Source organism: Camelus ferus, chromosome 27 (assembly GCF_009834535.1).
Source record: "Camelus ferus isolate YT-003-E chromosome 27, BCGSAC_Cfer_1.0, whole genome shotgun sequence".
Taxonomy (NCBI): Eukaryota; Metazoa; Chordata; class Mammalia; order Artiodactyla; family Camelidae; genus Camelus; species Camelus ferus.
In genome coordinates, this window is record NC_045722.1 from 25,008,125 (window position 1) to 25,032,995 (window position 24,871).

At 39.4% G+C, this 24,871-nt stretch overlaps 2 protein-coding genes across 4 annotated transcripts; both read left to right on the forward strand.

Moving 5' to 3' along the window:
* Positions 1-266: 266 nt before the first annotated feature.
* SNURF (SNRPN upstream reading frame) lies at positions 267-11,135 on the forward strand. Its single transcript, XM_014565757.2, has 3 exons — positions 267-420; positions 6,324-6,419; positions 10,969-11,135. The coding sequence occupies exons 1-3, from the start codon at positions 407-409 to the stop codon at positions 11,081-11,083; spliced, it is 225 nt and encodes a 74-aa protein (XP_014421243.1). The 5' UTR covers positions 267-406; the 3' UTR covers positions 11,084-11,135.
* SNRPN (small nuclear ribonucleoprotein polypeptide N) lies at positions 11,066-21,676 on the forward strand. 3 transcript variants are annotated; one of them, XM_032469192.1, is made up of 8 exons: positions 11,066-11,135; positions 16,160-16,218; positions 17,396-17,547; positions 19,581-19,692; positions 20,154-20,306; positions 20,760-20,898; positions 21,271-21,396; positions 21,504-21,676. In XM_032469192.1, exons 2-8 carry the CDS (start codon positions 16,216-16,218, stop codon positions 21,539-21,541), a joined length of 723 nt encoding a protein of 240 aa, XP_032325083.1. In that variant the 5' UTR covers positions 11,066-11,135; positions 16,160-16,215; the 3' UTR covers positions 21,542-21,676. The 3 variants fall into 3 exon arrangements, with proteins under 3 accessions (XP_032325083.1, XP_032325082.1, XP_006192446.1); XM_032469191.1 differs by having other exon boundaries at positions 11,071-11,135; positions 16,149-16,218; XM_006192384.3 differs by lacking the exon at positions 11,066-11,135 and having other exon boundaries at positions 16,078-16,218.
* Positions 21,677-24,871: the final 3,195 nt, after the last annotated feature.

Sequence of the window (24,871 nt, forward strand, 5' to 3'; positions counted from 1 at the left end):
TAACAACAACAACAACAAAAATACCCAATTTCCACTACCCTGGGAAGTACCAAGTACTATTTAGTGTGATACTAAGAGCCATTAGCCCCAGGCTGATGGTGGTCCCTGGAGTCCCCATCCCAAAGCCCAGGTGCCTTAACCCCTGCGGGTCCGGTAGATACCATCCCCCCGTTTTTCAGGTCTGGAGGGGCGCGGGTATTGTGGCATCACCTCGGCACTGCGGCAAGGGGATGCGCATGCGCGGCCAAGGCAGGTTGGGGGGCGCGCGCGGCGGCGCGGTAGATTGCCGCGCGTGCGCAGGCCGAGCGGCCGCGATTAGTTGGTGCCGCCGCGGCGAGTCCAGCGCAGAGTGGAGCAGCCATTGGAGATGCGTGACGTTCTGTTCTGAGGAGCGGCCAGCGGCGCAATGGAGCGGGCCAGGTCAGCGGTGCGGTGTCTTCACTCAGAGACAGCGTGGGGAACATTTCTGCTTGTTTTGATAGTCGAAGGTTGCGGAACTCGGAGTATTGTAGTATTTGGTGGGGGTCTGGGGGTTCCAGTTCTTTGTCTGGATGACCAGATGGGACACCTTTTGGAGGCTTGGGGCTTAGCTGACCCCCCTCGGATGGTATCCTGTCTGCGTTTTGTGACGCATTTGTCCGTCTGCACCATCCTGTGTACCCCATCAGATCCTTTTTTGGGTGGCCCTTTGTCCCTGGGATCTGAGGCCATGAGCACGGTGACAGCACGGTAGCTGGTGCGTAGGGCGGTGAAGGAAGACTGGGTGGGTCAAAGGAGTGTCCGCAGCGGTGGGGTGGGCGACAGGCGCGGAGGCGGTCGGGTGTGGCTGTGGTGGGAAGGGGTGGTTGAGGGGAGGGGGGTCACTATGGCGGAGTGGAGGGGAGGCGGGTGACCGTGGTGACCGCAGCGGCGTGGTGACCGCAGCGGCGTGGTTCACAGGAGCGGCAGGGGGACTGGCAGGGGGCCTGAGTGGTACGTGATGACGGTGACGGGAGCGGATAGCGCGATGGTAGAGGGGGCCGTAACGGGGTGGGGGTCTCGGCGGAGTGGCTGTGAGGCGGACGGGGGGAGGTGGAGGGGCGGGGGCGGAGGCGACGGGCAGGTGGGGGAGGGGCGCGTCTATTTTTGCAGAAAGCGGAGAACGTTCAATATTCCGTGACCAACAGTGGTCTTAGAGTCTGCATGTTGTGGCGAACCTCCCAGCCGAAGGGATGGCTGCAGGAGTATAGGGTCGTTACGCATTTAACTTCTTTATAATCCCTCGCACTTGTGGCTTTGGGTGTAAGATTAGGGATGTGATGTCCTGAGCCTGCTTAACGCATCTTGTGAGAGACCTGCCGCATTTTGGGATGCGACGTCTAGGGGCGTCCCTTGTTGGCACTGATTTTCCTCTGCATTTGTAATTAGATTTTTGTAGGCCGGCTCGGGAGTGCACGGGGGTCTGGCGGCCGCGTCACAGCCATTGTGCAGCTCCACAAAGATGGCTGCTGCCGCAGAGGTGCGGGTCTGCGCAGGCGCGGCGGGGTGGGGGCGGCCGCCCCCTCCCCCAGTGCCGCAGTGGGGGAGGGGGCGGCCTTGCGGCTGCTGCCTAGCAGGAGTATGGGCACCTCCCTCCCCAGAGCGCAGTGCTGCTGGGAGGAGGCAGGCCTGGGTGGGCGGCTGCCCCTGCCCTAGTGCCGCAGTCAGGAAGGTGTGGGTTTGGGGCGCTCAAGTGCTGCAGAGATGACACCACCTCCAACCTGCAGTGGGGCTGAGGCTGGGCGTTTGCACAGTCTCCATTGTGTGGGACTGCCAGCCACCCTCTTCACATGTTTGCGCAGTTACTGACCCTCCCCTGCTGGGCTGCAGTGCGGGAAGGGAGGAGGAAGGACAAGGGTTTGCTCAGCCTCTCGGCCTTGCGTTCGACCCCTACCCGCAGTGCCGCAGTGGGATGGGGAAGGTGGTGAGGCCAGAGATTCATACTGGGGGCAATGTGTTCACTCCGTCTACCTGGAATGGCAGGGCACCTGTGCTGTGCCCTTGGTTTTCTTACGCAGAAGGGAGAGGTGGGGGCCTGGAGGCTCAGGAAGGCGAGGACATTCAAGGATCCCCTGTGCTGCTTAAGACAGCCTCCGGCAGTGGTCCTGGAGCTTTTTAATTTCTTAGATTCTCCCTAAGTTGTATTGTGAGTAATTTTAATTGTTTGCCATGTTCAAGTGGACCCAGTAACCCTTTAGACAGCTTCCCTTCATATAACCTTTGATTTCCGTTTTCCAGATTATGTAACTGCACAGCTGCATCTCAACTTTAAGTGTAGTATTTCTTAATCCCTGGATATTCCATTGGTGATGCCATCTTTATGGATAATTTCTCTAAAGTTGGGGAATTGGGGGCTCCTCTAGGGCTCCTAGAAACTGAGGGCTATAAGTTGTGTTTAAGGAGAGGAACAGAGGAGAGAAACAGATTTGTGGGTATACATGGGATTAGTGAATTCTTGTCCTTAGTCAGATTTTAAATTAATGCTTTTGATCTATCATTTAAAAATTTGGAGCTGCTGTAAATATTTGGTGAGAAAGGATAATTAACAAAGTAACTATTTCTGTATTCTATATTCCACTAGCTTGATGGGGGGCAGCATTTTTAAGTATTTTCTTTGCAGAATTTTGATGTGCTTGCCTGTTTTTTTCTTTTTCCCATCCGTCATAGCCAGTCTGTCTTGTGTGCTGAGTTGGAATGTAATTAAGGAAAATATAAATTCAGGAGCTTGGAAAGCTCTGCTCTGGAATTGTTTGTTTTCGAGTAGTTTGAGAAATAGCAGGAGTGTGGTATTTTGTGATACTTACGATCTGTACATTTTTTCCTGCTTGTAGGAAGATACTGCTTCAAACATGAACTTCTGATCCTTTGGCCCTTTGCAAGATGAGCTGCAGCGTCCTGGTCGCCATTTTGTGGTCCTTCCCTCAGGCTCAGCATCTCAGTGTGGCAGGCCCTGTGGAAAGACCTCCCAAGTTTGGAGGCCTCTGTCCTGTCCCATGAATATCTAGCTTAGTACCAAGGCTTTTTGAGACTGGGGAAGGAACAGGAGCCCTTCCTGAAGTTTAGAGCAAGGGCACTTAGTCAAAGGACTGTTGTGTTGCTGTCTAAGGCAAGGTACTGTCAGGTTTGCGTTTATTCATAGTTTTATTTTCTATTATATTGGTTTCTCTAGTCTGACCAGTGTTTCATTGCTTAAGTATTTCCCCTGTATATGGATATGTTACATCTTTATTCCTCCTTTTCCCTTCTTTTTGTTTAAGATGCTAAGGCCTGTAAGTTAACTCTTTGACACTGCACTCTGCTACTTAGCTTTTAGGAAGAACCCTTGAAGTAAGAACGGTGTGAGTACTGCCTCCACATGACAGGGACAGTGAGGTTTGTAATCTTTCTTCGTTGTAAGTTAGAACTTTATTGCTGGTCCCGTCTGTCCCCTCCACTTTGGTGGCCCATGACCAGGAGCTTTGCATAAGAGTTGTTGATGGTTAAGGCAACATCCTTCACGCTAGTAAAGATTGGACAAGGGAGTTAATTTCTTTTGTTTTCTAGGTCCTGAATACAGGCTGGCTCAGAATTCTCTTTGATGATTCTATAGGTTTTGTTTTTGGACACACTGATTTTCTTATGTTTGTGGGAAGATTACAAACAGGGTTACCTCACATTATCTTTGTGGTTTTTATTTTTATTTTTCACTCTTGTGATCTTAGTAATTGAGGTTTTTTTTAAAATTCAGAACCATTTTATTTTCAGAAAAATATGCTTGAAAAACATGGGTAGTGATGATCTCAAAGAACTATGGGGAAAGATTTGACAATTTAGAATAAATGGTTTCATAGGGAACTGAAAATACCTTGCTTACTGGTGGGTGTAATTGAGTTTTTAATAAGGTTTTTTTGGGATTTAGTATAAGGCATCCTAAATATTTGATAGAATATTAGGCAGTTAGGAAAAATACTGTGTGATCTCATCACATTTTGCTTTCTAGTGTATTTCTAGATTATTATTACTTTTTAATGAAAGTGATTTTGGAGCAAAAAGTTAATATTGTGTACATATAATAACTTTCCCTTAAATGCTTAAATTTTCTGAAATACTGGTTTATGGTTTGGGAATGCAGTTAGGGACATTATAATTGCACATGTTTGTTTAGAACAAACTTAAAAGATGCTCATAGAAGATTTTGCATGTAATTAAAAAAAGATGTCAAAAATGGAAAAAATTATCTTTGTATGCTGGTTTTTTTCTCAGCTGAAATCAGACCTGAGCAGCTGATGAAGGTTACATAAAGGAACAGAAGATTATTTTTGGGGGGAGGTTATGGGGTGTGCTGAATTATACTATTAGACCCATCATAATGGATGAACTATGACAAAGCACAGGTCCATGATAATCTGTTTTATTGTATTAATATGTTAGTAAATATATTTATTTGTGAAGCCACCGTCTAATACATCTGTATGTCAGTCCTTTTTATAATTGAATGGCATTCATTGTACCAATATACCATACCATGCTATATTTTGTTTATCCATCCTCAGTTGTACGTTAGGTCGTTTCTGCTTTTTTGATTCTAAGGGTTAATGTTGCTAAGAACATTCACGCTCAAGTTCATGTGTTTTTATTTTACTCCAGCTAGTAGTGGAAATACTGGGTCACATGTTAACAACGTGGTTAACATTTTTAAGACGTGCCAGAGGTTGTACCACTTTACATTTCTACTAGCAGTCTCTCCACATCCTACTCCTGTGGTGTGAAGTGGTATGTTTGTGATTTGATTTGTGTTTTCCTGATGACTCTTATTTAGCATCTTGTGCTTAAGGGGAAATTGTGTAGCTTTGGAGAGCAATCTATTCAAATCCTTTACCCATTTTACTGAGTTTTGTTATTTATTACTGAGTTGTAGGAGTTAAGATACTGTGTATACAAGGCTTTTATCAGCTTTATGATTAGCATATGTTTTCTCCCATTTTGTGAATTAATTGTCTTTCACTTAATACCTTTTGAAGCAAAGACTGTTTCACTTTTGATGAAATCCTATTTATGGATTCTTCCCTCATTAGGTACTTTGGGTGTCATATCTAAGAAACCATTGCCTAATCAAAGGTCAAGGAGATTAGCAAAGTATATACAGTACTTTTACCATTTAAAAATCTGGTGTGTGATTTTTAAGTGGTCTTTTCTATTGCTTGATTAGAACATTAAAGTTTTTTTCCTGTATATTTTATTGAGTTATAGTCAGTTTACAATATTGTCTCAGTTTCTGGTGTGCAGCATAATGCTTCAGTCATACATGAATATACATATATGCATTTTCATATTTTTCACCATTAGCTACTACAAGATATTGAATACATTTCCATGTGCTATACAGTATAAACTTGTTTATTTTATGTATACCAGTCACATTAAAGTTTTTAAAACAATAAAACAATTCAGGGTTATCAGTAAGCTATTTTGGTTGTTACTTTGCATAATCTAACATGAATTTTAAAATAGCAAGAGTTCAGGGAATTATCTTTTGGGATGTGTCCTTTGAATTCTGCCTCTTCTGGAAACATTACATTGTATGACGTGGAATATTGTTTTTTCTTTCCTTTCTAGTTTGACATTTTAAATTTTCAGTTTTGTGAGTGATTCCTATCATTTCTAATCTTGATGACCCAAGTAGACTTCCTGTTCCCATCCCTTGAGCAGCCATTTTGTGAGCTGTTCCAAAGATTATAATATGGTTGTAATTGTTTTTTTTATTATTCTTAAACATTCTTTTTGTTTCTTGTTTTGCAAATCCTAGGAAAGCATCTGCACAAGAGGTTGCCTGTATAGACATTTCGTAATTTAAGTTTTATACTTTATTCCACTATACAAAAGGATCTATCATAATGATTTTTTCAAACTATTTTTAGACTCAACATTGCTATTTTTTCAAGGATATGTAGATATGGATAATATGTTTGTGTATAAATACATCTCTGTAAGTGTATAGATTTATATCTGTATCTGAGTGTAAGTACACACACATACACATTTTTGCTTAATTTTTTGGTATTTCCCCCCAAATTTTCTGATGTCAAGGAGATGCTAAAGGGAAAAAGTAGTTTTAGGATAGATTCTGACTACTTCAGGATAAAAAGCTTCTAACATTTTACTTCTACTATTTATTCTCAGATTTATTGAGATATAGTTGGCATTATTTTAGTTAGATTATGAGCACTTTAAAAACTCCATATTAAATCTAGCTCTAAATATAACCTTTAAATAAGTAGTTGTTTAATAAATTGAAGTCTATGAAACAAATATTCTTTCTGCTTCAGGGACCGCTTACACCTGAGACGGACTACAGAACAACACGTACCAGAGGTGGAAGTCCAAGTCAAACGCAGAAGGACAGCCTCACTGAGCAACCAGGAGTGAGTACAGTCTGGGTTGAGAACCATTTTAGGGCAGAATCCATTTTCAGATGAGAGCAAAGTATCCTGGGATCAGGGAATTGACCTGAATTTAATTAATGCAAGAAGCATATGCATATTCTATAGATGAAGTAAAAAAAAAAACAAATAATCATCCTTAACCATGTCCTAAGTTAACTTTTATTAAAATTTTAATAAATGTATTTCCTTTTTTTCCATATGTATGTAGGTGGGTGTTATCTTCATAAAACTCTACATCTTTCAACATATTTATACGAATTTTCTATATATAAAATGTTACATATAATTAGTTACTTTTACTTTATTTTTCATATTATTTTATGTATTTTTATACATACTTTTAACAAATATAATGTATTACATGTAATTACATATAAATTATATAATATATAATATGTAATTAAGTAAATAATGTTTATATTACAATTATTTCTTATGTTGTTGCTAAATCACTTCTGTACTTGCAAAATGTTCTGTGTATTGAAGGGATGTTAATTTACATATTTAATTTTGTGTTATTTTGAGTTCAAAAAGCAGGTATGTACTTTAAGATACCACTAGTCCATTCCCCTTCCCTCCCCAGAGATAATCCTAAGGCACTTGGATGGCTATCATTTTAGACCTTTTCCTGTGCATTCACATGTATACCCATATGGGGTAGGGGAGGCATATTTGTGATTTGTTTATTGACATACATGAGATTTATTTTGAAACAATATGCTGTAGGGAATCTTTCCATGTCAGTGCTTATAAATCTACCTCATTTTACAAATTACAGAGTATGGGTGCTGCAGTATAACTTAGCATTAGCTTACTCATGGATATTGAGGTTGTTTGCATTTCTTACGCAATGACGATAAAAGCAGTCAGTCTGGAAGCTAATATTACAGTTACCCCTTGAGCAATGAGGGTGTTGGGGCACCAACCCCCCAGACAGCAAAAACCGCCTAATAACTTAACTGCCCCCAGACTTAACTGCAAACAGCCTAGTATTGACCAGAAGCCTCACTGATAACCAATAGTCAATTAACACATTTTTATATTACATATATATTACGTATATTTTATATATAACTTAATTTTTTCCCATATTTCTAGTCTCTCTGGTTTATCTGCAGGTTGTTTTTTCAAATTGTCACAAATCTCCAAAAAAGTTTCCAATATGTTTACTGGAAAAATATCCATATATAAATAGACCCTTCTTTAAAAAGTTGTAAGGAGTAGGTAGCATTTTGGGTCTTATTTTTGTTATTTGCTCATTTTATATGTGGAAAAATTTCCATGTAGTTGCACATTTTAATTACTAGTGAGACTATTTATTCAGAGTTCATTATTCTTTATTACATTTTTATTTTGGAGATTACTTTGAAAGGGATAATTTTATGAGTGAATATTTTATATAATTTGTTATAATAAGTATTTGCCTATTAATTTCTTTTATATGATAATTTTTCCCCTTTTAGTCTTTTGTAACTTGAGAATTTTCAAAATTGCCATTTTTTCCCCCAGAATCTCTAGAAATATCTTGAGATAGTATACAGATTGTGATTGTCAACTGAAAAAAATACGTACCACCTAAAGGTTGAGAATTATGTTTTATTTAGTAGACAAAACTGAGGACTTAAGCTGGGAAGACAGCCTCTCGGGTAGCTCTTGAGGGACTACTCAAAAGAAGTAGGGAAGGAGCCAGGATACATAGAAGTTTTGTAACAAAAACCAGTTAGACAAAATGTCAAAAGATTACTGTTAATTAAAGAAAGCCAGACATCTCAAGTTAATGAATTTAGTGCTTTTCTATGTATGGGAAGATGCAAGTGTCTGAGCTCACTGAACTCATTACTGTGAAACCGTTTCTTTGATCTGCACCTTATCTATCTAGGGCCAGTATCCTGCTTTTCTCCATCCTGATCCCCACAGGGTGCACAGTTTGGGGCAGCTGCAGTGGCTATAGGCTCGAAACATTACTTGTTAACATTTTTCATCTACGTGGTAGAAGTATGGGTAGGGGGGCATATTTTAGGGGAGGATCTTTATTAGTGGGTAAAGGTTCTATCATATTTGCTATATTTTATTAGAGTGTTTATCTTATGCAGCATCATTGTGGACCAGTTTAACAGGTGATCATATCCTAATCTTGTAAAAACCTGCTTTAGGTGTCATTAATTTGTCCATATCAATAGAAACATTTCGTAGCTTTCAAAGAAGAAATAACTATTTTCCGGACCTCTGTTTTATATATTATGTATAAATATTATAGGGTGCAGCAATAAGGGAAGAATCTGAGGGGAGTTTTGAGTTAGGGGAACAGTGTAATTTCGCCAGCCACCTTTTTCCTCTTTGAGAGTAGGTAGATTATAGGAATGGGTAAGCAGTATTGATACTCTAACCTCTGCTTAATGATACATATACTCAAGATTCTCTCAAGATTGGGACACTTGATGTAGTCTGAGTGTTCATTTTAATTACAATCTATCAATCTCTTCCACCTTTTCCCAAACCACAAGTACTGAGAGTCAGTATTCCTGAGGAATTGTGTGGATACCAATTGTAAAGATCAGTAAAGGATTATTGTTAGTATTCCATCCAACAGATACAAAACAAAATTGAATAAAAACCAAAACACGATGCACACACCGTCCCACTAACCAACAGTAAGTATTAATAGAATGTCACTGATTTACACTCCTAGAATTGATGGTTGTTCTGTCTTCTAATAGATACGTCACCAAATCAACTAGTTCTTTGGGGCTGGTACATGTCTTCCCTATTTCTTGATGTATTGTGAGTTTGAGAGAAATTAGAGATTGGGGCTAGAGAGTCTTCTGAATTCATTATTCCTGAATTTATATTTTGCATTTATGAAGCACATATTGTATGTACTGCATCTTATTTTCTTTTTCTTACCTTAGTCTTACATTAAACCCAGGAGGAACACTACAGTAGGAGTTGCAAGAAGCAAAAAACAAAAAGGTTTTTTTTTTTTTTTCTTTTTGGCTTAAAAATGAGTTAGAATCTTGTTAGGTCAAGACTTAGTTGCTGTTTGGTAATGAAAGGATTGAAACTGAGAATGCCCAAATAAAGGTTTAATTATTCTGTGATTGAAATGGGGAAACTTAGAGGTGTGAGCAGTGTAGTTCTGATCCTTACTCCTTGGATTAGTGCAGATTCTGACAGGGTAAGGGCACAGGCCCTCCATAAGATGACCCTCTACCGAGATACCAGCTGCACGCTCTAGAATTTGTGGGCCACCTGTAGTTTCTTAATAGCTGGATACAGATTGAGGGTTTCCACTACTCCCTCGAGTTCCATAATTTGTTAGAATGACTCTGAACTCAAAAACACTATACTTTAAGCCACATGGAGGGACTCGATAGGACAAGACCTGAAGCTTCTATGTCCTCAGGATATTTTAGTCTCAGTACATCAGTGTATATCACCAGCCAGGAAGCACACCACAGCTTTAGGTGTCTAGATTTTAATGATTAGGATTTCATTAAATAGGCATGGTTGATGAATCAATGCCATGTAATTGACCTCAGTTTCAGTTTCCAGCTCCCATCCTTCCCAGGAGGTCAGGCTCAAAGCCCCACCCCTCTAATCACGTGATTGGTCTACATGAGGCCTGCCCAGCCCCTGTCCTGAGACATCCTGTTAGAGTTAACTCTGGTGTGATCCAGGGGGCCCACCATGAAAAACAGAGACACTTCTACCACTTATTAAATGCAAAGGACTAGAGGTTACCTCCTAGGAACCATGGACAAAGTCCAGCATAATTCATTATTATATAACAGAATGTTGAAAAATGTTACTTAGAAACTACAGAAAATACTGGAAAAACCTCTTAACAAAGACCCATTTTAAAATCCAACTGCTGTTGAATATTCTTATGTATGTATACAGGGCAGAATTTTCACACTTATCTTGTTAGCCAGTAACCTGTGTAACTTGCTGTATCTCTTCCTTATCCTCAGGATCAGATTCAGAGCCAGGTGACTGACATGTAGGGACGTGTTGAATGCTTTTCTCCAGAATTCCCTTCTAACTGAAAGATGGTCGAGTTACATAGTGTTGAGTGTATGTATGCTGGAAGTTGTTTGTTTTAGGTAGTGATTTCTTGGGAGGACAGCATGGTTCACAGCCTTAGTATCTCACTGGAAATGCCTTAAAAATGCCCACCTCCCTCCCTAGGGGTTAAAGAATTGTTTCCAGATTGGAAAGTAAGTAATGGATATTGTACTGATGGTACTTTCGCAGGACATTTTAAGCCAAAAGAGCTTTTTTTTTTTTTTTTTTTTTTTTTTTAAATGATTCCTTGGTAGTATCCCCAGCTTGGGTAAGTATGGCCCAGTTCCTTGCACATCCCTGTGTGCAGAGAGGCTCCTTGTTTTGTAGTTTCTTCATGAGGCAGTGGTGTACTCTGACCCTCAATGACGATCTTAAGCAAAAGAGTCTGTACATTTTATTCCATAAATTATTGTCTATATGGGCAAAATGTCTTTCCGTTTTACGTACCATGCTCTTGTCGTAGGTGTCACCTGTACCCGAGGCGGTCACAGCAGCAGCAGCCCCAGCAAGTGCCTGTGGTGGACTTCCAGGCGGAGCTGAGACAGGCATTCTTAGCTGAGACGCCAAGAGGTGGTTAAAGCCAGTGTTGGAGCAGCCAGGTAGCTGATTGCAAGCAGAAAGAAATAACAGGTTAGAGCTGATGCATTCATGATCAAGAATAAAGAACTAGTGAAAGAGGAGGGTGTTTGGAGGTCACGTAATTATTTGGGATATGTTGAAAGATTTTTTTTTTCCTTAAAGGCTCCATACAAATAAACACATTGCAGAAAGTTTAAAAAAGTAAAAGCAGGACCTTAATGCTTTTATCCTGATGACACTTGTCATGTATTTCCAGCCATTGTAGTCTTTGCTTTCTAGGTAGTTTTATTCATACTTAACTTGTACTAATTTTCAGCCTAATATATGAAAAAATAATTCATTATAAATGGCTGTTGAGTTACCCTGCTAATATATTTTCTAATTCCCTATTGTGAAAAATTTCATTTTCTTCTGCTGATGGTTTAAATAAAGCTTCAGTGAATTGCTTTACATAAGACATTAGATAGAATAATTTCCTTGGATATGCAAATGTAAAAATTGAATCAAGGAATATGAATTTTTTTAAATTTAATTACAAAACATTAGTCAGTCTTTATCACCTTGAAAAAATATATCGCCAGTTACAATACACTTCCATCTGCATTGGTTATTTTAATTACATATCAGTTGTGTCTGTTGAATTATAAATACACATCACACCATTAGCAAATGAGAAGCTTAATATTTCTCCATACTTATTTACTAATTACTCCTTTTTTGTTGTCTTTTTCTCACTTTTTTACCAATGTATTTGAATCCTCTGACAATGTAATAAAGCTATTATCCATTATTTTTCAATGTGACATAGATTTATTGACAGTCTGTCTTTATGTTGGTTGCTTGCATTTTAAGGAAAAAGCTATTAAGTTGATTTTGATTTAATAATTTATTTTTCCTTTTATTATATTTTAGAAGGACTTTAATCCAAAGGATTTTATATGTACTTATTAGAAACTAAGAGAGAAAGGGAGTTTATAGATGAGTTTTCATCGAGATTTTTTTGATTTCTGTTTTGAAATATTACCCTCAATTCACATTAACTAGACCTGCTTATGGCCAGCATTTTGAATTTTAAAACAGGAAAAATCCTCCCCTGCTGACCTTTACCCTGCATTGTCCAGGAATTGCCTGGAATTGATTGCAAGACAGTGGAATTGATTTCAGACAGTGGAATCTGATCATTGTCCTCAGCTGTTCCCCTGAGTTAAGGGCATTTTAAAATGCGTAAGGGCACACAATTGATTTTTTTTAATCAAGAATTTTTTGGCTCTTCAGTGCAGTTCACATACTCTTCTAAGTCCTTTAACAATTGATAATGGTGTTTTTTTCATGATAATACTCTAAAGTATGTGAGTGATAACCAAGAAAAATTGGAAAGTAAATGAAAGACTTCAGATACTCATGTTTAAATCATAGCATAAGGTTGAATTTTCTTTCATTTTCTTTTGAAAATGTAGTCAGTCGTAATCATGCTTTTAAAGTTACTTAATTTTATTCAACTTAAATGTGTATCGTTAATGTTTCTTCATTTTATTACACAGTCCTCACAGTTATCATTTGTAATGAATAAATGATGGTCCATTCGTGATGCACTTTTCCCTTGTACTTGTGTTTTTTCCCCTAGTTTGCTGTGCTGTTATGAATATTAGTTCTATTAGTTTTAAGATGTAATTGGTACTTTAAATGTATCAGGATAAGGATCCAAGTTTGGGCTGCAGGGTACAAATATTAGTGTGACTCATAAATGTTTTGTTCTGTTGCTAACAGCATCATAAGCAGTGGTGATTGTCCTCAAGAACAATAACTAGAGTGACAGTTTCTTAGTACCGCCTTTTGGGGTCTGTTTTTTCCTTTGACAAACAGTTCCAAGAAGGGGAAATTGTTTTCCTCTGGTTTTAACTGGCATTGCTTTGTGGATAAATATTTTCCACTTACTCATGTTTTTTCCTGTTAAACTTTTTTGCACATTTTTTTCCTGAAGGTTGGTACTTTATCAGGTATGAATGAGCACCAATACATTACCGTTCTGTGACTTCTCGTGCCTTATATGTACGTTGGCCAAGTCTGGCCATCGTATCTTGTTTAAAGATGCTTTGCGTATTTATGTAGTTTAATAATTTGAAAGTCTACATTTTCCAGTAGTTTGAGAACTGTTCCTCCTGTGAGGGATCCCAGGATGTTTGAGTTGGACTCTGGGCCATCCATTGGTTTATGTGCATTTTGGTAAGAGATTCCTTAGTACAGGGTGACATGTGCTACTGCTGTCATCTTCTTCATCAAGCATTTTGTTCTCTGCTGCAGAGATGCATTTGATCTTTCTACAAAGTGATGCCTCCTTTCCCTTACAAGGGTTAATGATGATGGTGTGCTAAATTTAGAGAGAAGAGATAATTACTCCTAAATTTCAAATCCATCTCATTAAGGGAAAGCCTTTCCGAACCTCTTCAGTCAACCCCTGTTCTGAATTCTGAGTGAAATGTATTTATTGTCTGTTAGATTATATGTGTGTGTGTGTGTGTGTGTGTGTGTATATGTGTACATATATATACACACACATATACACGTACACATACATATATACACATATATACACACACATATACACATACACATATACATAACATACACACACACATTACATGTTTATATCCCTAGTTCTGTACATCTCCAGGTCTTTAGCTCATGACTCAAATCCCCAGGTGCATTTTTATATTTGATAACTGGATTAGCAACATTGTGGATGTGGGAGGGGTTTGGGACCTCAGATAGGTTGGATGGACAGACACAGGACTGACTGGCCTTCCTTTTTTGTTCTAATTCACCACAGCAGGAAATCTTGTTTGAACTTGTTGGTTTCTTAATAGCTAAACTCTAAACTAGGGCTGATAAGATATGTGTTCAGAAATGCCACGTGGAATAAAATATTTGAAACAGGCCAGACTGGGAACTCTGTACCCTAAATAATCTTTTTTGACAATTGAAAGGAAAAATTTTGTCTCTGAATTTTAAACTTTCACTGCAGAGGTGACTGACTACAAATTCCCACCTTTAATGCACATTTAATCCTAGTTCTCATTATGCTAATCTATATCGGAAACTTTTTTTGTGATTACACTTTTTTCCTTTACATGAAATTTTGAAAAGCTGCATGCAGCCCTGCTTTTTTTCCCTTAGTAATCACTGTTTTTTGGCTCATTGGTAGCATGTCTCCATTGTTGGTAAGGGAGCGTTCTCCAATAATAGGGTCTTGTTGAATGTTTAGCTTTCTTTTTGTTTTGAGGGGCACCAATGACCATATAAAAAGTAATTATATTATGAACTTTGAACATTATTTGAAGGTCCTGACATTTTTCTTTTTAAAAACAGCTTTATTTTGGTGTATACTTTATATACCATAGAATTCACCCAGTTATAAACCAGTGATTTTTAGTAAATTTACAGAATTTTGCAGCCATTGCTATGTGTACTCTTAGGATTTTCCATTACCTGAGGAAGCTCCCTCATTCCCATTTAATTCATCCCCCATTTCCACCACCCTATTTCAGACAGCCACTTAATTTACTTTCTATCGCTATGGATTGCTGAAGATCCTTAATCTTAGATACACTATTATAAAAAAGGAAATCACTAATGATTCAAACATACACCAAGTATTCCTGAATTTAGACTCTGCCTTATAGAGAATCCTGTTAGAATTTAGAACATCTGAATTACAGGGTTTAAACTTCTCACGTGAGTTTGGGTTAGAAACTGTATTTATGGGGGGAAGGTTGTCCTCCATGGAAAACTGCGCAAAGGATGTGTGGCAGTTTGCACATGGAAGACAAAGCTTAGGAGACAAGACATTCACAGTAACGATCAGGAGTGTATTTCTTTAGACAAGATGATGCCCCCACTTAACTGAACTGTTTATTTTATACAATTATGTTACCTTTTGATCTAGTGTTACAGGTCCATGTAGAAGACTGTAGTTTCTTTTACTTTATCATTTTGATTTTGCTTTAGTTCATAACCATCATTCAAGTGAGTTCATTTTCGCATACTAAAATAGATGATTTTAAATGTACCTGACCAGTTTATTTTACTGTTGGCAATTTTCTCCACTGAAAATAGTGGAGAACATTCTTAGTGGAAATATTTTCATTGTTAAAAGTGCAATCATACCACATTTTGTTTATGATACTGAGTTACTTTTATGTGTAAATCCAAATTCCCATTCAAAAGTAACATAATTTGTGTTTCCTTTTTAATGAATATAATTAGAAGTTTGAGACCCTTTGCCAGACTTGGCTAGATTTGGTTCTCATATACTTGTTAGAATCATTTTCTTAATTACATCAAGAAAATGATAATACTGTTCTAATCCATATTCCACTGTTTACTAAGAAAGTAAACCTTATATTTATAAAAGCATTCAGTAGTTTTAAGTCCCCTTTTAACAAAGGACATCTTAAGCAGGTACATGAAAATGTATTTGGTTCTTGGCGAGGAAAAGTTTCCTAGCATTATTTTGAAGGGACTTTGGCTTGGGGAAGGGAACATTGAGGTTGAAAACATTTATGTGGTTCAGCCAAGGGGCAAAAGTTTGGACTAACTCAGGAGTAATTCAGATGGAGAAACTTAAGGATACCAAAGTGTTGAAGTTGAGATGACTTGGTATTAGTTTAGGACTAGAGAATGAAACACAATGTATGTTAAATAGGAATGGAAAGAGAAAATACTACACTTTGGGAATGAAAAATAAAGCTTATTTTTGACGTGTTTAATAATTTCTGTATAAAATTCATCAAACTCATAACCATAGGTATGTAGACAGCAGGGGTTAAGATGAGGGAATAGTGAAACTTAGTGTTTACTTGGTGGGTATGAGAGCTTGAGGGGGGCTGTTTTTGAATATCTGTTACAGTGATTTTCGTGCAAAATTGTCTGCCTGTTTTACAATGTGGTAGATTGCAGTGCAGCTAGTAGATCGTGCTTTCCTCTGCAGGCTCCATCTGCTATCTGAAGCTTCTGCCCCAGCTTGCATTGTTTGTAGGAGAACCTGCGTCATACCTTTATCTGTAGCCTTCCCTTAGGTCTTAAGGATCCTGAAACTTTTCCTGTGGACATTGGACTTGGTGGAACAGCAATCATGGTAAGATGCGTGTTGGGGCAGAGGGATGAGAAGCTACTGTGAGGGCCCAGTATAATGGATTGCCAGAATGTGGGGTGTTTGGAGGCTCTTCATGTTAGAAATAAAGAATTAATGTATGGAAATGATACCTTACTGCATGGAAAATAGTAACTGGAGGAGAGCTGTGTTGTGTCTGTCGTCCTGCTGCAGTGGGAATGTGGTTTGGAAAGAGATCTTGTGAGGAAATACAGAAGAGAGTTGTTCATCATTAGAGTAGAAAGGGACCATCCTGTAGATGGGGGACTCTGAGGTCAGGTTCTAGTAGACAAAAAATCTACCTAAAAAATGCAGGGCTTTGGGGCTTTGGGGTTTGATCAGTACAAAGGAAAGCAGTCTGTAGTGAGGGACAGAGGGCATCGTCTCAGTTTTTTGTTTCCATTTACATTTAAGCTGATCAAGAGTGTGTATTCTCAGTGGGAGGATATGCCAAGGGGGCAAAAGTTAGTTCTTGATAAGTTAGGGAGAATCTTACCATGGGTTCGTGGTATTCCAAAGGGTGTCTGTAAATAGAGATATTGTATTTCTGCATGTTACAATGTCAGAAGACTGGGCAAATTAGAATGAAAATCTTTTGAAAGGGTGCCTAGTGGGACAAAAATGAAATAGAAAAAGTTTGGGAAACACTGATCCAAGTTTTGAACGATACGGAATGTGGGGTGTGGTGGAACCTGGGACAGAGGCCTTTAGGGAACTGAAAAATAGTGCACTGTATTTGCATTGTATTGGTGGAGTTGCAAACTTTTGGATGGAAGTAGGAATCGCCCACCATTTGCCTAGATGTCAGGGGTAGAAGAAACAGTCTACAGTCAAGTATTCTGTAGGAGGGTGGAATTTGGGATTAGAATTGGGAAAGGCAGGAATTAGAATGATGGAGTACTAAAAGGAAGAACTGGGTTTGGGGATCTTCTGGGGAAGAAATATATTTAGGGGAACTGTATGGGGGTGGATTCTGAGAAGTAGAGGGTTCCACAGGGGGACTGTAAGTGGTCCTGGTCTGGTGTATTAAAGGGATGGAGAACAGGTGGGAGGCGTGCTATTTTTGTTAAGGTTTGGATTGGTAAAGGAGTGAGGAAGCCAGAGAGGGTTAGAAAGTAGCTGCAGGAAGGCTAATGACTGGGTCTTCTCTTACTCCTTCCAGACGGTGGGAAAGAGCAGCAAGATGCTGCAGCACATTGACTATAGGATGAGATGCATCCTGCAAGATGGCCGGATCTTCATCGGCACCTTTAAGGCTTTTGACAAGCATATGAACTTGATCCTCTGTGACTGTGATGAGTTCAGGAAGATCAAGTAAGGAGGCCACTTTGGGTTTGGGTACTAGGATATGAGGGAGCATCTGGCCACCAGTAATGGTTTACAGAGGGTAACTGAAGGAGGTAGGGAAAATGAGCCAGGACTGGCCTCTTGTCTAATGACCTGGCCTCATCTCTGAATAGGACAGATCACCCAACCTTATGTATTCACACTACTGTTTTATGTTCGGAAATACAGTTATGAACTTAACTAGGAATAAAACTGTATATAGTGTGATCAAAAGACCAAGTTATATTTATTTGGAAAACTTGAGAAATGTTGATAGGTTGGCTTCTGTAACATTCCTTCAGATTGAAGAACTCTTAAGAATAACAGTTACTCTTAATGGTCTAGGAGTTGGGATGTGAATAGAACTCTCCAGGCCAGGTCTAGCATGTGTTCAGCCAGCCTCTGTTATGCCTCTTGTTTTGTGTGTGAATCATCATGATCAGTGTTGATCTGGCATCAGTCCCTAACCTCCCTTGCTTATTTCTCTGTGACTTGCCCTTGGCCCTTCTTCCAGAATAACCCCATGTGGTTGTGCCTTCCCATATGCGGCCACCCTCTATCTACCTGACTTTGGGGAGCTTCCTTTGGCAGGGCACTGTTGGACTGCCCACAGCAAGGGCACACACCAGCTGGTGGATCCTAGTAGCGTTCTGCTCCCACTCAGATGACTTTTCATTCAGAAGAGTATTTAGATCGGTGCTTGTAATCTCTCTAGAGGTTCAAGATTTTGCTTCAGTCTCTTACCTTGAAGCAGAATTTACAAGGCTTCACCCTTGACTCTTGGCTTGATATCTTCTCTTACCACAGTTAATGCTTTACTGTTCAGAAGTTTAATTTGAACGCTTCACTTAGGGATTTCAAATATGAAGAGAAAGATGATAAGCAGCTTCTCCTGTCTGCTATGGTCTTAAGTCTGTTCTTAAATCTGAATAGAATTCATAACATAGTCCTTCCCTCTTCCTTTATTAGTCTTCTTTCTGCATACCAGTTTGGATCATTTCAGAAATTCTAGGATGATGAATGCTTCAGTCTTATTTTTTTGTATATATCATCTATTTCTGAAAAGAATAAAAAAACTTTAGGATGTTGATGAATACTAATGGCATATGATGAGAGCTTTAGGCATATTTAATTCTGCTTCACTCTTCACTAAGTTAATAGGATAATTTAACCTAAATAATGATTTACATCCCATCTTAACATGAAAACTTGAGGTTTCAGTTTTGCCTGTCTTCAGAGTCTTAGTCAGTGGTGATCATTTTATAACGTATAGAAATACTGCATCAGTATTGTACACCCACAACTAAAAGTGTTGTAGGTCACTTACACTTCAGACACAAACTCACAGAAAGAGATCAGATTTGTGGCTTCCAGAGGCACGAGGTGGGGGAAGATGAGTTGAATGAAAGGGTCAAAGGTATGAACTTCCAGTTAAAAGAGAAAAAGGTACTAGGGATGTAATGTACAACAGGATGAACGTGATAAATGCTCCTGTATGTTATATATAAAAGTTGCTAAGAAACTAAATCATGGGAGTTTTCATTATATGGCAAAACATTTTTTTCTTTTTCTTTTGTATCTGTAAGCCATGTTGGATGTCCACTAAACTTAATTGTGATAATCATGAGTATATAAGTCAAATCATAATGCTTTCCACCTAAAATGTATATAGTGCTGTGTGTCTGTTATATCTCAATACAACTGGGAGGAAAAATACAAGCTTTAAAATCAGTACTATTTTAAAAAAAGTTCTTAGCAATGTTGTTTGTATCTGTGTTTCAGAGAGAAGTTAGTTTTGCTGTAGTATAACATTAAGGAAACGTTCTGACAGATTGAGGATTGGAAAAGAGCTTTGCCTTTCACCCTTTCAACAGCTAAATGTAGTTTTGTTTTTGTCACGACTATTAACTGTGTGAACAGAGCATCTTGGCATCAGTTGTTGTCTTAATTGATACTTAATGTCCTGTAATATTCTAGCGAGTGAATGAGCCATAGCTTAATTTTTTTTTTCTAATTTATAGGCCAAAGAATGCAAAGCAGCCTGAGCGTGAAGAAAAGCGGGTTTTGGGTCTGGTGTTGCTGCGTGGGGAGAACTTGGTTTCCATGACTGTGGAGGGACCACCCCCCAAAGATGTAAGGAAGGTGTAGGACAGGGCGGAACACTGATGTGGAAGGACATCACGTTATTTGAGAGATTTGCTGAATCAGGGTGCACCAGAGGCACAGGATAGTATACCTTTGTCAAGTGAGATGTGCCCGGCCCTTGGTGTCAGTTCTTGCTTGTCTGTACTTAGAGGTTAAGGGTTTCGTGTTGGGTTATGCCATGTTCTGAGTACACCTAGATGAGGGAAGGGATTGCTGATTTATTTTCTCTTGGTAGGGTCATGAAGACACACGCACTCACTGTTTGACAAATGTACATTTAATTTGCAGGATGCCTCTGTGGTGCACTGGTCCCTTTATTCTTTGGCATTCAGAACTAATACAAGATAGGTGATGTGGGAAGTTGGTGGGAAGGGGTAATCTACTTTTAGGAATAGGGTTATTGGTAACGTTGGATCATTTATTTCAAGCTATAATTTTTCTTCTTTCAGACTGGCATTGCCCGGGTACCACTTGCCGGAGCTGCAGGAGGCCCTGGGGTTGGCAGGGCAGCTGGCAGAGGTGTACCCGCTGGTGTTCCAATTCCCCAGGCTCCTGCCGGCTTAGCAGGCCCTGTCCGAGGGGTTGGGGGGCCATCCCAACAGGTGAGGAACCAGGAGAAGACTCTGTATTGTTGGGAGAAAGTGCCTAGAGCCTGAGGCTGAGGAGATTTAAAAACCTGGGTGTACATCCTTTTCTGTGTAAGTAGCATATGCTGTAGAGGGACATGAGGGACAGGTGTCCACTAGGAAGGGAACAGATTAAAGCCACCAAGGTAAGAGTAACTCACCACCACTGGTGAGTGAAGAGAAAGGTGGATGGAAAAACTAGAGTTGAGGAAACGCAGAGGGGCTTACTAGGTTTAAAGGTGGGGGCATATTCCGTTTAAAGGGGAATGCAAGAGTGCTGAATTTCTTTTTAAATGAGAATAATGGCAGAAGCGCAGAATTGCTTTAATTATTTTGTGTTTAATAGGCCATGATCCACCTTTTACTTTCTGTATTTGGGGAGGTGAGGGCATGCCTTACCTCTCCCGTGGTCTGACCCTTCCCTCCCAGGTGATGACCCCACAAGGAAGAGGCACTGTGGCTGCTGCTGCTGTTGCTGCTACGGCCAGCATTGCTGGAGCCCCGACTCAGTACCCGCCGGGGCGGGGGACCCCACCCACTCCTGTTGGTCGAGCAACCCCACCTCCAGGTAAGGGATTGATGAACTAGAGGTAAAGGGTTGAATCTTAGATATAGTTGTGGGTCTATGAAGGAATCGCATCATCTATAGGAAGTAATGACTAAAATTACTCTTAAGAAGATTGAATTAAGATGAATTAAGACTCAGCCTAACTGTCTAACTAGGAACTCAGTATGTTTTTCACTTTAGACACTGATTTAATGAAACACTGTGGACTTTTTTTTTTTTTTTTTTGAGTTCAGGATGACCTACATGTCAGTGATCAAGGAGAAGATTTTCAACTCTCTGCTGGGCTTATTTTTTAAAATACTACCATGTTTAATGCTACCATCATAGCTGAGCTGATTTATGAGGCCTTGTTTCTGCCATTTACCTTTCTAGGAATTATGGCTCCTCCACCTGGTATGAGACCACCCATGGGCCCACCAATTGGGCTTCCCCCTAGTCGAGGGACACCAATAGGCATGCCCCCTCCAGGGATGAGACCCCCTCCACCAGGAATTAGAGGTGAGTGGGTACATGTGTTCCCAATGGTGCTAACCAAGGCCCTGAATAGTTACATGTTTTTTTTTCCCCCTCTATGGCCTTATGGAATTTTGCTTTTTCTTTTCCAGGTCCACCTCCCCCAGGAATGCGTCCACCAAGGCCCTAGGATACTGTTGATCCTTCTTAAGTCACTTTTTTCCTGCAATGCGTCTTGTGAAATGTGTGCAGTGTTCGTGAGCTTTTGTCCCCTCTTTGCTGCATTAATATTAGCTAATAAATGCATAGAGCAATTAAACTGTGAGGGTACTGTTGTACATTTTTTTTTGCCTACTGATATTTTTGAGGTCAGAGTTAAGACTGGGATTTTTCTGGTCTTGAAGTTACTGTGGATGAAGTAAATCCTGTTAAGCAGCTCATCTAATAATTCTCTTTAATTCTTAGGATAAATGGTTGTGATACTTGTTTCAGCTTCCTAACATTGACTTTGCGCCCTGACTCATGTCAGTTAATAAACTTTACACATCAGGAAACTTCTGACCAGGTCATGGGGGTTGAGTGGTTGATCTGAGACTCACACGTGGCCCCTCTACTATGCCACACATACTCGAAAGAAAGTGGGGTTGTGATGAATGACCTTGTAAGGCCACCTATAGAAGGAAACAGGTACTGAATCACTTTGTTCATTAAATCAAAGCATTTTCAATAGGAGGGTGCTCCTTTTCCTTCCAAGGTTACCTCAGTTGATCAGCTTTTTACAGTGCCCTTGTGTCTGTGTGATCAGAGATGGTGCGACCCTGGAATACTCATCGTCCCCTACCAATGAGTAAGTGTTACACATTTTTGAATGAATGGCACAGCCTGGGTCCTGGGAGATGGGGGTAATTGCATATTTGAGACAATTTGAGTTACTTAAAGATAACAACATTCTTAAATATAGTTGACACTCTTACATACAAATTGTGATTATGTCCAACAGCATCACTTAGTGATGGACTGGTAGTGTTCGGAGGAGTAGACAATCTCTCCCAGTTAAGGGATGCCCATGTGTCTAAGTCCAGTTTCAATTAGTTATGGGAGGATGAAATCATTTTTAAAAGGAAGAGGGAGGAGGCTTTAGGTTAAATGGCTAAGGCATCAACTAGACAGTAACCGAGTCCTTAAATTGGTTGTAGGAGCTACCTTGTAAAGTACCACAGTTGGACTGGTGATAGCTCCTTAATAACTTAAAGCTGGTAGATGGTGTCTTCTCCTGTGACTTTATCAGCAGAGGTGTGCCTGTCACTTTGTCCAGTTTTCAAATCATGACCTTTCAAGTAATAGCCTCCCAAAGCAAAGGGGCCTTCAGAATGACTACAGTTCCTGGCACTGACTTGACAGGGTTTACGCCAAAGTAGTTTCTAAGCTTAACGACCACTGTCTGGTAAGGGACATGCAGCAGCCAAGGCTTCCTTGGTTTGGGAGATTTTTATAATGCTGATGTGATACTTCTGTTCAGAGTTTGTGAATGAAACTTTGTAGTTACCAGAGCCCCAGGGAAAGTCCTTTATGTGAGGTCTACAGGCAAAGACATTCTGTTAGGGTAAAACTGACTCTGATAGATAATGGATACTTTTTCTCTAAAAGCGGAGATGGATATGTAAGTAGCCTTATTTTCTGAGCAGTGTGCTATCTGGATCAACTGAGAATAATTCGTGGTACTTCTGCTTTTGGAGGGAAATGCGATCTGCTGGTTAGGATGGCCTTCAGATTTGTCATGAATGGTTATGCAGCATATTTGAAGAAGGCTTGTTCTCTAATATTTTCATAAGTAAAGATGGCCTCTTTGCAAGTTAAAGGTGAGTGGCAACAACTTTAAGATTCTGCAGAATGCTTTTTTCTAATGGCTATTTTTCATTGGTGATGATACTATTTTTCTCTGCCTAGGACTTCCTTGAAGTTTTTGAGAACTCTAATTGTGGAACACAGACAACTTGGGACAAATAATTCATATAATGGCATGTAAGGTATAAGGTGTGTGTAGAAGGGTGTAAGATAATGTGTGGCTATTTTGTTATGGATTGCTAGATCTGAGCTTTTATGGAGTTCCATTTGGGACACATACCGACATGTCAGTTTTCAGACATTCATAGAAATACTTACCTAAGAATTTTTCCTACATTCCTGTATTCAAATGAATACGTGTTTCATCTAAAGCATGGTTGAAGAACTTCCTGGTTTCCTGGTCACACTTCTTAACTATGACTCCATAAATACATCCATATTACTTAGTAGCATACATTTTCTTTATGGTTTTTTTAATTGAAGGTAGAATTCTGGGATTTAATAGTTGTGCTACCTTAAATAAGCACTTACAGTTTTGAGTTGTTTGTGGTATTCTGTGTTTATGTGATTGGTAAACTGGGCTTGGTATAAAAGCATGTCGTAGCTCCCTGCCCTCATAAACTCGCTGGTGGTTAATCATGTAATCACATCAAATTTTAGAAGCCCTGTAATTTTTCCATGTTCATTGGTATGTAAGTGATAAATAACATTGTTTAATTTTAAGATGTACAACATGATGTCAGGTGTGTGTATTGTGAAAAGGTTACCACGATAAGGTTAGTTGACGTGTCCATCACTTTATGGAGTTATCATTTGTTTTGTTTGTTTGTTTTATGAGGGGGAGGTAATTAGATGTATTTATTATATTTGGAGGAAGTACTGGGGATTGAACCCAGTACCCCATGCATGCTAAGCATGCATTCTACCACTTGAGCTATACCGTTCACCCCCATTTGTTTTTTTAATGTGGTGAAAATATTTAAAAATCTACTGTCTTAGCAGATATTAAGTGTACAGTATATTGTTAACTATAGTACGTTAGATCCTTAGAACTTACTAATCTTGTAATTGAAAGTTTATACCCTTAAATCAGCATCTCCCCATTTTCCCATACCCTCCCCCCTCCCCCCTGGCAACAACCCCCATTCTGTTCTGTATCTATGAGTTCAGGCTTTTTAGATTCCACATAAAACTGAAATCAGAAGTCTTCAGTCTTTTGTAAACAGAACTGATGTTTTGTTTCTTCTGGGTCTTTGCTTGTAGAAGTAATTTATGGAATTATGTGAAAATGGTAATACTTGTCTAGAGTTTTCAAAATCTTGTTTCAAAGATGAGAATAAAAACACAATTGTGTTGATTTCAAATAAATATTTTACTGGGGAGGAGGGTATAGCTCAGTGGTAGAGTGCATGCTTAACATACACAAGGTCCTGGGTTCAATCCCCAGTACCTCCAATAAAAATAAATAAATAAAAACCTAATTACTCCTCCTAAAAATAAATAAAAATTTGAAAATTTAAAAAAAATCTTTTACTGATTTTGGCAAGTAGTCAGTTCCAAGTTTCTGATCCATCATGAAATTTTCAGATATATGTTACTCAGTTTATAAATCATTACCAGATTCTGTTTTGCTCATTCCCTTGGAACTGGTCACACATGTAATAATGCTCAGTAT